Source organism: Chiloscyllium punctatum, chromosome 10, assembly GCF_047496795.1.
Source record: "Chiloscyllium punctatum isolate Juve2018m chromosome 10, sChiPun1.3, whole genome shotgun sequence".
NCBI classification, from domain to species: Eukaryota; Metazoa; Chordata; class Chondrichthyes; order Orectolobiformes; family Hemiscylliidae; genus Chiloscyllium; species Chiloscyllium punctatum.
Window position 1 is genome coordinate 56,445,459 of NC_092748.1, and position 16,639 is coordinate 56,462,097.

Here is a 16,639-nt window from a genome sequence, read left to right on the forward strand (position 1 = left end):
GGTCAATGGTGACTCCCAAGATGTTGACAGTGGGGAATTCAGTGATAATAATGCTATTTAATGTCCAAGGATGATAGTTTGATTCTGTCTTGTTGGATATGGTCAGTACCATTTTAGTGTGGAATGAAATGCAGTTATTCACTGCAAAAGGAAAAATCCAGAGTATTTCTGAAATGGTGACAAATTGGGAAGTGTTGATGTAAAAAGGGATCTGGGATTCAGATCCATATAAATCCATGATCAATACCATGGGAAATCAGCTACTATGATCATAAGTTGAAACAAACTGACAATTTAATAAATCTTGAAGCTGTAACTGCTCAGCTAAAACATTTGCCCCCTTTTTAAAATCTGTTTTGACCCAACATTCTGAACTATAGAACAAAAACAGAAATTGCTAGAGAAAGCAGATTTAATGTATTGGGTCTGGTGATTCTTCATCTCAAGTTCTGATGAAGAACGGAACCTGGGTAGCACTGCTACTTGATACTGTCCATTTAAGATACTTTAGCCTCAAATTGGCTTTCTTCACAGGATTCCTGTCATTAACTCATCCTCTCTAACACTGACCATGACACAGCTATGCTACTAGCACTCTGATTGCACTGGCAATTCATGGGGTTTCATTTAGATGGCAGCACCAGCAATGACTTCCTTCATGGCTGCGTTTAGAATATGCCACCGAGGATTTTTCTGTATTCTGGATTTGAATCCCATCAGTTGGACCTCCTGTTCAGAAGAAAATTCAACCATTAATTTTTGCTTTCAATATAAAGAAAGATGTAATGCAAATAAATCATTCATTATCTCATCTACTAGCTAGGCACATATTAATTTGATTAAATTTAATCATAGGAAGAATGTTGTGAAACTTGAAAGGGTTCAGAAAAAGATTTACAAGAATGCTGCCAGGGTTGGAGGGTTTGAGCTATAGGGAGAAACTGAACAGGCTGAGGCTGTTTTCCCAGGACCATCGGAGGCTGAACGGTGACCTAATAGAGGCTTATAAAATCATGAGGGGCATGGATAGGGTAAATCGACAAGGTCTCTTCCTGGGGTAGGGGAGTCCAGAACTAGAGGGCATAGGTTTACGGTGAAAGGGGAAAGATTTAAAAGGGATCTAAGGGGCAACTTTTTCACACAAAGGGTGGTGTGTTGATGGAAGTAGTGGAGGCTGGTACCATTACAACATTTAAAAGGTTTCTAGATGGCTGTATGAATAGGAACGATTTAGAGGGATACGGGCCAGGTACCGACAAATGGGATTAGATTAATTTAGGATATCTGGTCAGCATGAACAAGTTGGACCGAAGGATCAGTTTCTATGATGTACATCTCTATGACTCTAATGGCTGAACGTAAGAATCTTACATGAATGCAACTAATTCATGTTGTTATTTCTGATTTTAGGTTATTGATGAACATATTTTAACCCAAAAGCCATTGATTTACTGCCACTTTGCCCAAGGTGTTGGAGAACCCAGATATTTGCCTGTAACCAGTTGGAAAAAGCTACATAGAATTCTTACAGATGCCCTGGAGCATTATAATGAACTGCATGCAGTGATGAACCTTGTCCTATTCAAAGAAGCAATGCAACATATGTAAGTACAATTAAGTACAAGAAGTTTTTTAAAACTTTGTTATCGTTCTCTCGTTTTCTTCCACCTCCCCTCATGCCAATGAAACTAAAGCGCTGATCACCAAACTTTCTTTCTTGGTTCCCATGTTCGTCGATATGATAAACATTTCATTCTTTTCAGATATAGTCTTTCTCTTAATGATTATGGATGACTATAATGTACAACTAAACTGAATGTCAAATTTGCAGTGGAGACCTGGATGATAAGTTCATAGAATGCTTTCAAGATTGTTTCTAGAATATTCTGTTTTAAGAAACTATCATAGAGCATGTTACATTAGACTTGGTACAGTGTAATTAACAACCTTAGAGTAAATGCACCCATAGGGAGCAGCGACCAAATATGATAGAATTTTATAAACAGTTTGAAAGGGAGAAGATTGGACCTAAGACTAATATTTTTAACTTTAAAAAAGGGTAATTATGTGGGTAATGAAAACTGAGCTAGCTATAGTGAACTGATATATTAGGGTAGGGAATAGCTCAGAAGTGAAGCAGTCGTAGACATTTAATGGGATATTTTAGAATACTCATAATAAGTATATTCCAACTGTAAAGAAAAATATCTATAAGTAGTACCCACCATTCGTGGTTAACTAAACAAGTTAGAAAATAGCATATACCTAGGCAAAGGAAAGCCGCAGGTAAGGTGATTGCTTAGAATATAAAAAATGACCAGAAGGTTCATTGAGGCAGAACTCTTGAGTATGACCAGAAGCTAGCTCGGAATGTAAAAATGGATCACAAGAGATTCTGCAGATACTTAATAAAGAAAACAATAAGTAAAGTGAGGTTTGGTCTTCTAGAGAGTGAAAATTGGGAGTGAAGAATAGATAGTAAGGAAATAGCAGGTGAAGTGAATGAATATTTTACCTCTGTCCTCACAATAGAAGATACAAAACCATTCTATTGAGAGCTGCAAATCAGGAATTGGAAGGCAAAGAGGAACTGAATGAAATTTCAATCACCAGAGAAGCTGACTAAGTATCCTGATGGAACAATAGGCTGACAATTTTCTGGATCCATATGGACCATGTCTTTGCCATGTTGTCTGTGTTTTTCTTTCAATTTGATTCTATAAATAACTTCCTTAGTTAACCATGGGTACCCTTTCCTTTCTGGAATATATCTTCACCATGAGTCATGAACTATTTTCTTAAATGTCTGCCCTCCTTCTCAACCATCTTTTTCTGAGATACCCCTTTCCCAGTCCATTCCAGCAAACTCTACTCTCATTTTTTTCTAATTACCTTTATTTAAGTTCAGCACTGTTGTTTCCAACCCATGTTTCTCATGCTCAAACTGAACTTTAAATTCTTCAATGTTATGGTCACTGTTTCTTAGGTGAGTTTTTTTACTCTGAGATCATTTATTAAACCATCCTCACTACGTCTTAACAGATCCCAAGTAGCATTTTCCCTGATAATCCACAACAAATTGCTCTCAGAAACTGTCTCTAATACATTCGATGAACTTTTCCATATGACTATCTCTGCCAATTTGATTTTCCTAATCTCCATAAAAACTAAAGATAGAAATGTCATTATTGATTCACAGTACTACCTTTCCACCTGAATCCAGATTCCTATTCTACTTTAATGTCATATACCCTCCAATGTGCAGGACTAGTTCTTCTCATCTTGTGCTAAGTCTTTGCAATGGCTGCCACATTATATAAACTTACTTCAAGGAGATGAGATTGAGTAGGATAGGCTTGTGTTCATTGGAATTTAGAATGAGAACTGAGCTTATTGAAGCATACAGGATTCTTAGAGGACCTGGATGTAGGTTTGCTCGCTGAGCTTGAAGGTTCGTTTCCAGATGTTTCATTATCCTACTAGGTAACATCTTCAGTGGGCCTCAGGCAAAGCACTGCTGAAGATTCCTGCTTTCTATTTATATGTTTGGGTTTCTCTGGGTTGGTGATGTCATTTCCTGTGGTGATGTTATTTCCTGTGGTGAAGTCACTTCCAGTTCCTTTACTCAGGGGGTGGTAGATGGGGTCTAACTCGATGTGTTTGTTGATAGAGTCCTGGTTGGAATGCAGTGCTTCCAGGAATTCTCGTGCATGCCTTTGTTTGACTTGTCCTAGGATGGATGTGTTGTCCCAGTTGAAGTGGTGTCCTTCATTATCCGTATGTGAGGATACTTGTGAGAGAGGGTCATGTCTTTTTGTGGCTAGTTGGTGTTCATGGAGCCTGGTGGCTAGTTTTCTGCCTGTTTGTCCAATGTAGTGTTTGTTACAGTCCTTGCACGGTATTTTGTAAATGACATTAGTTTTGCTCGTTGTCTGTATAGGGTCTTCCAAGTTCATTAGCTGCTGTTTTAGTGTGTTGGTGGGTTTGTGGGCTACCATGATGCCAAGGGGTCTGAGTAGTCTAGCAGTTATTTCTGAGATATCTGATGTAGGGGAGAGTGACTAGTATTTCTGGACGTGTTTTGTCTGCTTGTTTGGGTTTGTTGCTGAGAAATCAGCGGACTGTGTTCATTGGGTACTCATTCTTTTTGAATACATGGTATAGGTGATTTTACTCTGCTCTGTGTAGTTCCTCTGTGCTGCAGTGTGTGTTGGCTCGTTGAAATAATGTTCTGATGCAGCTTTGTTTGTAAGTGTTGGGATGATTGCTTCTGTAGTTCAATATTTGGTCCATATGTGGTGTTTTCCTGTAGACGCTGGTTGGAAGCTCCCCATTGGCTGTTTGCTCTACTGTGACATCTGGAAGGGCAGTTTGTTGTTGTTTTCGTCCACTTTCATGAATTTTATGCCAGTAAGTGTATGGTCTTGAAGGTTTCCTCTAATTTGTTTTGTTAAGTGATGACAAAGGTGTCATCCACGTAATGAACCCAAAGTTTGGGTTGGATGGTTGGCAGAGCTGTTTGTTCAAGTCTCTGCATTACTGCTTCTGCTAAGAACCCTGATATCAGAGATCCCTATACAGACAACGAGCAAAACTAATGTTATTTACAAAATACCATGCAAGGACTGTAACAGACAAAAGATATACAGATTTTCAATCAGTAAGGAAATCAAGTGTTACGGGGAAAGGACAGGAACGTCCCCTGAGAATCTTGTATGTTTCAATAAGGTCACCTTTCATTTCATCTACATTTCAATGAGTACAGACCCAATCTACTCATCCTTTCCTCATAACCAGGTATGAAGGGACTGTCTTATCAGCCAAGTGAACCTTCGCTGATCTGCCTTCAATATTGAGGTGATGATATATGTTTAAACAGTCGATTGCATGAAGATTGTCATCTCCCATATCACATTGTAAATAAGTGTGACCTATTTAAAATTAACATCAGAATTTGAGACAATCCATTGAATAACTCAATACTGTACTTGGCTGTTAAATTTGAACTTCAGCTTATACAGTTGCAAGATGTTATACACAAGAACACTATGGCACATGGTATAACAACTGAATTGGCAGCACAAGTGCAATTTGAAAGGTTTGGCATGGTAGCTATTAGAGCTACAGGTTGGGTATGATTGGGAGTTAACTTACAGACTATTGGATCTTTAGAGAAGATTGGAAAGTTCAAAAAGAACAAAGGCACAGCAATATTGATCAATCATCTAACTCCAGGAATAAAAAGAAGTGATTTCTGTAAGAATGATCACATAGTTGAAACACTGATTACAACTAAGGAACAGGAGAGAATACAAGAATCTGCTTGTATAGACCAGCTGATAGTAATAAGGCAGTGGATAGACATAGAAACATAGAGATTAGAGAAGCATATAGCTACAATCGCCTCCTTCCTCAGGTGACTGAAATTTCAGCTGAATGCAAGAACACCATCTGACCCTGACCTGCATATTTATAGAAGGACTTACTCAGAAGCATAAATTCAGATTTCAGATTGTGTGCTTGGAGCCAGATGGTACTCGATAAATTGCCTGGCTGATGTTTAACTCCTAATCCTCCTGATTTCACTGGTCGGTAAGGTTAAAATTGGCCCTGTAGGAGCATTTTTCTCTGAAAGAGAATGAAGACTTGGGAGGCTGGCAGGATGCAGTAGGTGGAAGTTTACTCATGCAGAAACTGGATAAAGCAAGGACAGGGCCAAAGGATTTTCCCTGAATGTGGTCTCGACGTACGAACTGCTACTCGCTTAATCTTTCTCTCAGATCAGAAGATAGATCAATGACGCACTCTAACTCATACAGTATAATGTAGTATTTTTATACATTTCTGTTTTACAACGTAATTACAGTCCTTCCCTCCTAATCCATATACCCAATCTGGTAAATCACCTAATCAGTGATAGACACCTGTTTGACCAGCCTCAGCTTCCCATGACTGCATTGTGTTTACCAGCCATTACAATCTCTAGTCTTTAGGTGCTTTCTGTGCATCTTATTCTTTCCCACTCCAGAGTCATTGGCCATACTCCCTTAGAGCTGTTTCAGGCTGGCTTACCTCTTAAGGACAGCTTGAATTCTGTTATTTAGGGTCATACAGATGTATAGCACAGAAACAAATCATCCATGTTGACCAGATATCCTAACCTCATCTAGTCCCATTTGCCAGCATTTGGCCCATATTGCTCCAAACTCTTCCTATTCATATACCCATCCAGATGCCTTTTAAATGTTGTACCAGTGTCCACCACTTCCTCTGGCAGCTCATTCCATACATGCACCACCCTCTGCATGGAAAAGTTGCTGATTAGATCCCTTTTAAATTTTTCCCCTCTTGCCGTAAACCCCTCTAGTTCTGGATTCCCTGATCCCAGGGAAAAGACATTGTCTATTTACCCTCCATGCCCTTCATGGTTTTATAAACTTGTATCAGGTCACCCCTCAGCTTCCGACACTCCAAGGAAAATAGCGCCAGCCTAGTCAGCTTCTCCCTAAAGCTCAAATCCTCCAGTCCTGGCAACATCCTTGTAAATCTTTTTTGAATTCTTCCAGGTTTCACAACATCCTTCCTATAGCAGGGAGATCAGAATTGCTCACATTATTCTAAAAGTGGCCGAACCAGTGTCCTGTACAGCTGCAACATGACCTCCCAACTCCTATAATCAATGTGCTGACCAATAAAGGAAAGCATACCAAACACCTTCTTCACTATCATATCTACCTGTGACTCCACTTTCAAGAACTATGAACCTGCACTCCAAGGACTCTTTGTTCAGCAACACTTCCCAGGACCTTAACGTTGAATGTATAAGTCCTGTCCTGATTTGCCTTTCCAAAATACAGCACCTCACATTTATCTAAATTAAACTCCATCTGCCACTCCTCAGCCCATTGGCCCATCTGATCAAGATCCTGTTGTACTCTGAGGTAACCTCCTTCACTGTCCACTACACTTCCAATTTTGGTGTAATCTGCAAACTTAATAACTATACCTCCTATGTTCACATCCAAATCATTTATAAAATCATTTATTGTATTTGGTTTTTTTAAAATCAAATTCAGTTATTCTTCTTACATTTCCCACCATCTTAATTATGTGTTAAAAATAGGAGGGAAGGGCTGTAATTACATTGTAATACAGAAATGTATTACAAAAGAGATTTAAAAATACAGAAGAGATTTAGTTTTAACTAGTTGCTACAAGATTTGTAATGATTTCTGTTCTGAAGTTAGTTAAAATTAGGTATTGCTATTTCTACTCTTCATACTCTTTCATTAATGGCTGTGAAAATCTATTTTGTCCAGGGCTAATGAGGGTACTTCCTAAAGCCAATTAACTTTCACGCATCGGCATAAATGTTTTGGTTTTATATATATATCTATATTGATGTTGGAGAATCTCTAACTAGACACTGATACTTAATCTTGCAGAGTTATTAAAAAAAACTTTATTATGAAATAGCTACCTGTTGTTCTGATAGCTATTTAGGGAGTTTAGTATACAATATCTCTCATCTGGTGTTTATTCGCTAAGTAGCACAACAGTTGTTTCATTAGTTGAGCTGAGAATATTTGCTTGTTTCTCTCAGGTGTGTTCTTATCATTATTCTCTCAGATGGTTGCTGCTCAAGGCCCCCTGAACTGCCTTTGGAGTAGGTTTCTTCAAAGGTATTATTGTTTTTAGATTTGATTCCCTACAGTATGGAAACAGGCCCTTCGGCCCGACAAGTCCACACCAACCCTCCGAAGAGTAACCCACTCATACTTATTTCCCTCTGACTAATGCACCTAACACTCTGGGCAATTTAACCTGACCTGCACCTCTTTGGACTGTGGGAGGAAACCGGAGCACCTGGAAGAAACCCACGCAAACATGGGGAGGATGTGCAAACTCCACACAGACAGTCACACGAGGCTAGAATCGAACCTGGGACCTTGGTGCTGAGCCACCGTGCTTAAAGGGTGGGACAGACTGTTAGTGTCGCTCATCTCCTTTCAGTTTTAATGTTATTCTGGGCTATCCTTTTTATTATAAGCAGGTACAGGTAATTCCACAGGCCCAAAGTTTCCAACCTATACAGCTGGAGCATAGTAGATTGAGGGATGACTTTATAGAGGTTTATAAAATCATGAGGGACATAGATAAGGTCGATGCAATAGGTCTTTTGTTAGGGTCAGGGAGTTCAAAATAGGGAACATTTTTTAAGGTGAGAGAAGAAAAACTTAAAAGGGACATGAGGGACAGCTTTTTCACACAGATGTTCATATGTGGAATGAACTGCCAGAGGAAGTTGTAGATGCACATACAGTTACAACATGTAAAAGACATTTGGAAAGGAACATAAATATGAAAGATTTGGAGGCCAAACACATAGTGGGGACTAGTTTAATTTGGGAAGATTGGTTGGCATGAATGGGTTAGACCAAAGGGTGTGTTTACATGTTGTATGATGATGACTGTATAAATGGAGATGAGGATTATCAGATCAGCCACGATTTCATTGAATAGTAGAGCAGACTCGCTGGGCTGAATGGCCTCATTCTGCTTTTACGTTTTCTGGTCTTATTTAGCTTTGGAAATTGTTTGTCAATTCCTAGGTTGTTTTCTCTCTGTCTGTTCCTGCTATTCTCTCTCCCTTTTTTCTCACATTATTATTACCTTCCCTTATCTTGTCTGTAAGCATTGATATACAACATCTTTGCATATTTGGTCCCCACCTCCACTGTTTAGTTCAACACCCACTTTACTTTCCTAGTTCTTTGGTTTGGAAAAACACAGGCCTGAGCATTGTTCAGGTGTTGACCTTTCCAGTGACACAGTCCCTGCTTTCCTCAACACTGAGCCACTTCTCCACATCTTTCTTTGATCCAGAAATTCCAACCTTTGAGGTTTTGCTTTGTAATTTAGTATCTAGACCCTTAGAGACCAATTCTCACTAAACTGGTAGAGAGAGTCCCATCTAGAGTCATAAAGTCATAGAAATGTACAGCATGGAAACAGACCCTACGGTCCAACCCGTCCATGCCGACCAGATATCCCAACCCAATCTAGTCCCACCTGCCAGCACCCGGCCCATATCCCTCCGAATACTTCCTATTCATATACACATCCAAATGCCTTTTAAATGTTACAATTGTATCAGCCTCCATCACTTCCTCTGGCAGCTCATTCCATACGCGTACCACCCTCTGTGTGAAAACGTTGCCCCTTAGGTCTCTTTTATATTTTTCCCCTCTCACCCTAAACCTATGCCCTCTAGGTCTGGACTCCCTAACCCCAGGGAAAAGATTTTGACTATTTATCCTATCCATGCCCCTCATGATTTTGTAAACCTCTATAATGTCACCCCTCAACCTCCGACACTCCAGGGAAAACAGCCCCAGTCTGTTTAGCCTCTCCTTATAGCTGAAATCCTCCAACCCTGGCAATATCCTTGTAAATCTTTTCTGAACCCTTTCAAGTTTCACAATATCTTTCCGATAGGAAGGAGACCAGAATTGCATGCAATATTCCAACTGTGGCCTAACCAATGTCCTGTACATGTGCAATATGACCTCCCAACTCCTGTACTCAATAGTCTGACCAATAAAAGAAAACATACCAAATGCCCTCTTCACTATCCTATTTGACTCCACTTTGAAGGAGTTATGAACCTGCACTCCAAGGTCTCTTTGTTCAGCAACACTCCCTAGGACCTTACCATTAAGTGTATAAGTCCTGCTACGATTTGCTTTCCCAAAATGCAGCACCTTGCATTTATTTGAATTAAACTCAATCTGCCACTTCTCAGCCCATTGGCCCATCTAGTCAAGATCCTGTTGTAATCTGAGGTAACCTTCTTCACTGTCCACTACACTTCCAAATTTGGTGTCGTCTGCAAACTTATTAACCATACCTCTTATGTTCACATCCAAATCATTTGTGTAAATGACAAAAAGTAGAGGGCCCAGCACCGATCCTTGTGGCACTCCACTGGTCACAGGCCTCCAGTCTGAAAAACAACCCTCCACCACCACCCTCTGTCATCTACCTTTGAGCCAGTTCTGTATGCAAGTGGCTAGTTCTCCCTCTATTCTGTGAAATCTAACCTTGCTAACCAATCTCCCATGGGGAACCTTGTTGAACGCCTTACTGAAGTCCATGTAGATCACATCTACCGCTCTGCCCTCATCAATCTTTTTTACTTCTTCAAAAAACTCAATCAAGTTTGTGAGACATGATTTCCCATGCATAAAGTCATGTTGACTACCCCTAATCAGTCCTTGCCTTTCCAAATTCATGTACATCCTGTCCCTCAGGATTCCCTCCAACAACTTGCCCACCGCCAATGTCAGGCTCACTGGTTTATAGCTCCCTGGCTTGTCCTTAACACCCTTCTTAAACAGTGGCACCATGTTTGCCAACCTCCAGTCTTCTGGCACCTCACCTGGGACTATTGATGATACAAATATCTCAGCAAGAGGCCCAGCAATCACTTCTCTAACTTCCCACAGAGTTCTAGGGTACACCTGATCAGGTCGTGGGGCTTTATTCAACGTTATGCATTTCAAGACATCCAGCAGTTCCTCCTCTGTAATTTGGACATTTTGCAAGGTGTCAACATCTATTTCCCTACAGTCTATATCTTCCATATCCTTTTCCACAGTAAATACTGATGCAAAATACTCGTTTAGTATCTCCTCCATTTTGTGCGGCTCCACACAAAGGCCTCCTTGCTGATCTTTGAGGGGCCCTATTCTCTCCCTTTTGTCCTTAATATATTTGTAAAAGCCCTTTGTATTCTCCTTAATTCTATTTGCCAAAGCTTTCTCATGTCCCCTTTTTGCTCTCCCTCTTAAGTATACTTCTACTGCCTTTGTACTCTAAGGATTCACTCAATCTATCCTGTCTATACCTTACATATGCTTCCTTCTTTTTCTTAACTAAATCCTCAATTTCTTTAGTCATCCAGCATTCCCTATACCTACCAGCCTTTCCTTTCACCCTGACAGGAATATACTTTCTCTGGATTCTCGTTATCTCATTCCTGAAGGCTTCCCATTTTCTAGCTGTCCCTTTACCTGCGAACATCTATCCCCAATCAGCTTTTGAAAGTTCTTGCCTAATACCGTCAAAATTGACCTTTCTCCAATTTAGAACTTCAACTTTTAGATCTGGTCTTTCCTTTTCCATCACTGTTTTAAATTTAATGTAATTATGGTTGCTGGCCCCAAAGTGCTCTCCCACTGACACCTCAGTCACCTGCCCTGCCTTATTTCCCAAGAGCAGGTCAAGCTTTGCACCTTCTCTAGTACTGAATCAGAAAATGTTCTTGTCCACACTTAACAAATTCCTCTCCATCTAAACCTTTAACACTATGGTAGTCCCAGTCTATGTTTGGAAAGTTAAAATCCCCTACCATAAGCACCCTATTATTCTTAACGATAGCTGAGATCTCATATAGAACATAGATCATAGAACATAGAACAATACAGCACAGAATAGGCCCTTCGGCCCACGATGTTGTGCCGAACTTCTAACCTAGATTAAGCACCCATCCATGTACCTATCCAAATGCCGCTTAAAGGTCGCCAATGATTCTGACTCTACCACTCCCACAGGCAGCGCATTCCATGCCCCCACCACTCTCTGGGTAAAGAACCCACCCCTGACATCTCCCCTATACCTTCCACCCTTCACCTTAAATTTATGTCCCCTTGTAACACTGTTGTACCCGGGGAAAAAGTTTCTGACTTTCTACTCTATCTATTCCTCTGATCATCTTATAAACCTCTATCAAGTCACCCCTCATCCTTCGCCGTTCCAACGAGAAAAGGCCGAGAACTCTCAACCTATCCTCGTACGACCTATTCTCCATTCCAGGCAACATCCTGGTAAATCTTCTCTGCACTCTCTCCAAAGCTTCCACATCTTTCCTAAAGTGAGGCGACCAGAACTGCACACAGTACTCCAACTGTAGCCTAACCAAAGTCCTGTAAAGCTGCAACATCACTTCACGACTCTTGAATTCAATCCCTCTGCTAATGAACGATAATACTCCATAGGCCTTCTTACAAACTCTATCCACCTGAGTGGCAACTTTCAAAGATCTATGTACATAGATCCCAAGATCCCTCTGTTCCTCCACCTGACTAAGAACCCTACCATTAACCCTGTATTCCGCATTCTTATTTGTTCTTCCAAAATGGACAACCTCACACTTGGCAGGGTTGAACTCCATCTGCCACTCCTCAGCCCAGCTCTGCATCATATCTAAGTCCCTTTGCAAACGACAAATGCCGCCCTCACTGTCCACAACTCCACCTATCTTCGTATCATCTCCTTAAAAGTTTCTTTCTCAATTTCCCTCAGACTATTAGGGGGTCTATCATACAATCCCAATAAGGTTATCATCCCTTTCATATTTCTCAGTTCCACCCAAATAACTTCCCTGGATGTATTTCCAGGAATATCCTTCCTCAGCACAGCTGCAATGTTATCCCTTATCAAAAACGCCACTCCCCCTCCTCTCTTGCCTCCCTTTCTATCCTTCCTGTAGCATTTGTATCCTGGAACATTAAGCTGCCAGTCCTGCCCATCTCTGAGCCATGCTTTTGTAATTGCTATGATATCCCAGTCCCATGTTCCTAACCATGCCCTGAGTTCATCTGCCTTCCTCGTTAGGCCCCTTGCATTGAAATAAATGCAGTTTAGTTTATTAGTCTTACCTTGTCCCTGCCTGCCCTGACCGTTTGACTCTCTTCTGTTCTCAACTGTATCAGTTGACCTCTTTCCTCAGTATCTCCCTGGACCCCACCCCCCACTTTACTAGTTTAAATCCTCCCAAGCAGTTCTAGCAAATCTCCCTGTTAGTATATTAGTCCCCTTCCAATTTAGGTGCAATCTGTCCTTCTTGTATAGGTCACTTCTACCCCAAAAGAGAGTCCAATGATCCAAAAATGTGAATCCTTCTCCCATATACCAGCTCCTCAGCCATACATTCATCTGCTCTATCCTCCTATTCCTGCCTCACTAGCTCGTAGCACCGATAGTATTCCAGCTATTGCTACTCTCAAGGACCTCCTTTTTAAATTCCTGCCTAACTCTCTGTAATCACCCTTCAGACTCTCAACCTTTTCCCTTCCTATGTCGTTGGTTCCAATATGGACAATGACCTCTTGCTGGCCCCTGTTCCCCCGCGAGAACATTCTGCTCCCTCTCTGAGACATCCTTGATCCTGGCATCAGGGAAGCAACACACCATTCTGATTTTTTGCTGCTGGCCACAGAAATGTCTGTCTGTACCTCAGACTAGAGAATCCCCTAACACAATTAATCTCTTGGAACCCGACGTGCCCCTCTTTGCAATCGAGCCAGTCTCATTACCAGAAACTTGGCTGTTGGTGCTACGTTCCCCTGAGAATCCATCACCCCCTACAAGGGCGGCATGGTGGCTTAGTGGTTAGCACTGCTGCCTCACACCACCAGGGTCCTCGGTTCGATTCCAACCTCAGCCGACTGTGTGGAGTTTGCATATTCTCCCCGTGTCTGCGTGGGTTTCCTCCAGGTGCTCCGGTTTCCTCCCACAGTCACAAAGATGTGCAGGTCAGGTGAATTGGCCATGCTAAGTTGCCCATAGTGTTAGGTGCATTAGTCAGAGGGAAATGAGTCTGGGTAGTTACTCTTCAGAAGGTCTGTGTAGACTGGTTGGGCAGCAGGGCATGTTTCCACACTATAGGGAATCTAATCTAATTTCCAAAACAGCATTCTTGTTTGAAATAGGTATAGCCACAGAACACACCTGCACTAGGTGACTACCTCTCTTACCTTTCCTGGAGTTAACCCACCTATGTGCCTGTATCTGAGACTTCCCCCCCCCCCCCCACCCCCACACCCCCCCCCCCACCCCACCTTCGTATAACTGCCATCCATCACATACTGTTGCCGTTGCAAAGTCCTCATTGCTTTGAACTGTCTCTCCAACTGATCCATTCGATCTGATAAGATTCGCAACCAACAGCACTTATTGCAGATATAATCCGCAGTAACCCTTAAACTCTCTTTAAACTCCCACATCTGACAAGAAGCACATATCACTCTACTAAAGGCCATTTTTGCTCCTTCACAGTCTACAGACCCAGAAAATAACACCGTCTTATTCCTCTACAAACACTGCCCCAGGTTAACTTAATAGTTATGGCTTATATTTTAAGTTTAATCAAGAGACATATCTCAAAAAACATAATCAAGAAAAAACCCACTCAACTCACTACTGCAGACTTTCTGTCGGCCACTTAAAGCAATTAACTTATCTGATTCTGTGCTGTGAACTTCGCCCAAACAGTTCCTCCAAAATCAGTTTTGAATTTCACTGTTTGTTAATTTTCCAGACGCGCTCCGATGTCCAGCGATACATGAATTCAAACAGCAACTGCAGTAACTGTGCAGGTTCACTCTGGTGTCAGTTTCTTTCTTTCTCTCTCTCCTGCACTGACCTCATTATGTGTTTCCTTTGTCTGATCTTCTCCCTTTTAAAACTGCTGTTGTTTTGACTTTTTTTTCCCCCAAAGTTCCAACACGATGCAACAGCGTATAAAACAGTATTTGCTACTCCTGGAAGTCGAGGAAATCACTCTCAGCACCTAAAATACCTCAAAAAAGGAGCAGCTGTTACAGCCAGAAGTTTTTCCCGTGCTCCATCTTGGATTACGCAGAACCCTTAATACTATTGGATAATTGTGCAGGGAGAGTTTTATGGATTCACCTGCCTGCAAACTGGTCAGCAGGGGACCCTAAAATTTTGCCGATAGAGTAACATGGCTGGATTTTCATGGTTACACCTGTGACAATCAGAGCTATAAAGAAATGTCCCCTGCAGGGGCAGGCTGGGGGCCCATATTCCTTTCTGCCCTAAGTTTATTTGGGAGGACAGGTGTGGAAGCACACCTGCTCCAATTAACAAGGCAGGTGACAGCATTGTGGCATTGTTGAGAGCCTGACAAGTCTCAACTTTAATTGAGGCACTTGGACTACAGTAGTTGTTGGATTTTACAGGAGCTATATACTAGAAGTCATGCACAGGTAAAGTGAATTCATTTTGCCTCCTTCATAGTTCATCAATAAATGCTGTAGCAAGAGTTATACCAAGCTCAGTAAAGTGGATTTTGGTTGTGCTGTGACTGGAAGATATAAATTCCCCCTTAAAGAATGTGTTCAGCAGATTGTCCCTTTTGCAAGCTGGCATGCTGTCAAATGAAAGATGAACATTATAACTGTAGAAAAGTCTTCCGATAGGGTTAAAAAGTTAATCCAATTGATGAAAAGATTAAGCACTTTTCACACTATTGAAAGGCTGATGTAATATAATAACCACATGTTCATTTTCTCCGTTTGTTTTTATGTATTCAATCTAGACCTCCAGTGAGGTAGCTGTTCTGTAGACTTCTTATTTACTTGGTGTTTATGGGTTGTTGTCTGTCATCTAACTGTCTAATCCTTTAACAACCGTTTGACATTGGTCACACAGTTTAATAGGTTATTTATTAGCTTGCAACTATTATAATGGGACTTATGAGTTCTGGTTATTGGGTGGGGGTGGTGAGGGTGATGGCAAGTGTGTGACGGGTGATGGTGTGAGGTGAGAGGCAGAGGGTAGAATTGAAGAGGTTAGAGTGAGGGGAGAGGATGAGAGGTTGAGGGACTATAAGGATTAAGAGGACTGAGGGGTGAGATGGTGGGAGGATTCCAAAGTGGTCAGAATGTTTAACTGTACTTAGATAAGCTTCTGCTTCAGAAGGAGGGTCCGATTGCTTTTGGGAATGTTGGTGGCTAAGCTGCTTCCAGACTGTTTGCAACCTGATTCCTTGGAAGATCCCACCTGTAGGACAAGTCCCATGTGTTAATTCCTGCCTCCACCTTGAATTCTAACCACCCATATCAGAATAAGGGTTCACATGTTTAGAACGAGATGAGAAATTTCTTCACACAAAAGCTTGGAAACCTTTGGAATTTTTCAAACAAGAGAATTGGGGAGGTTCAAATGTTGAATATATTCAAGACATGAGATGATAGATTTTTAAATATTAGGGGAAATAAGGAGTATAAGAATACAGCAAAAAGGAGTTTATGTTGTAGAATACCTCAATTTTAATGAATAGTGGAGCCAATTTAAATAATCACATAACCTACTTCACCTCCTGTTTTTAATATTCTCTTGTTATGTCAACTTTCACAAAAGAAACTTTGAATTCTTTCCTAATGAGCTGTTGTTCAGATGGAATGTTGACCAAATTGTCGTCTTTCTACTGGGGCATTGGGTTTGGAAGTAGCAGTGTAGAAGGCGCAAGTCGTTTGTGAGCATCCTACTTCTAGCATTGATGGTTGTGACAGCAATGCTATGATGTTAGCATAGAAAAGCTTTTGGGATTGGTTACAGATTATTGCAATAGTAGTGATGCTGAGAGAGATTGAAACAATTGCTGGACAGTGTGGTGACAGACAATTATTGACCATCTGTCCTTGGCTTGCATATGGTTATAAATCGTGTTGAAGACAATCCAATAGCAGAAACCCATTAACACTATACTAGGGACTACACAAGTCACCATCAAAAGGAAAAGCCACAGCTGAGGCACCAGCACCTAAAC

General features: G+C 41.2%; 1 protein-coding gene across 1 annotated transcript in view; it reads left to right on the forward strand.

Annotated features, from left to right (window-relative positions):
• dnah9l (dynein, axonemal, heavy polypeptide 9 like) overlaps positions 1 to 16,639 on the forward strand; it is a 428,305-nt gene that overhangs the window by 246,103 nt on the left and 165,563 nt on the right. Inside the window, exon 53 of the mRNA XM_072579200.1 lies at positions 1,411 to 1,604. Within this exon, the coding sequence (XP_072435301.1) occupies positions 1,411 to 1,604 (194 nt within the window). The remainder of the gene's footprint in view (positions 1 to 1,410; positions 1,605 to 16,639) is intronic.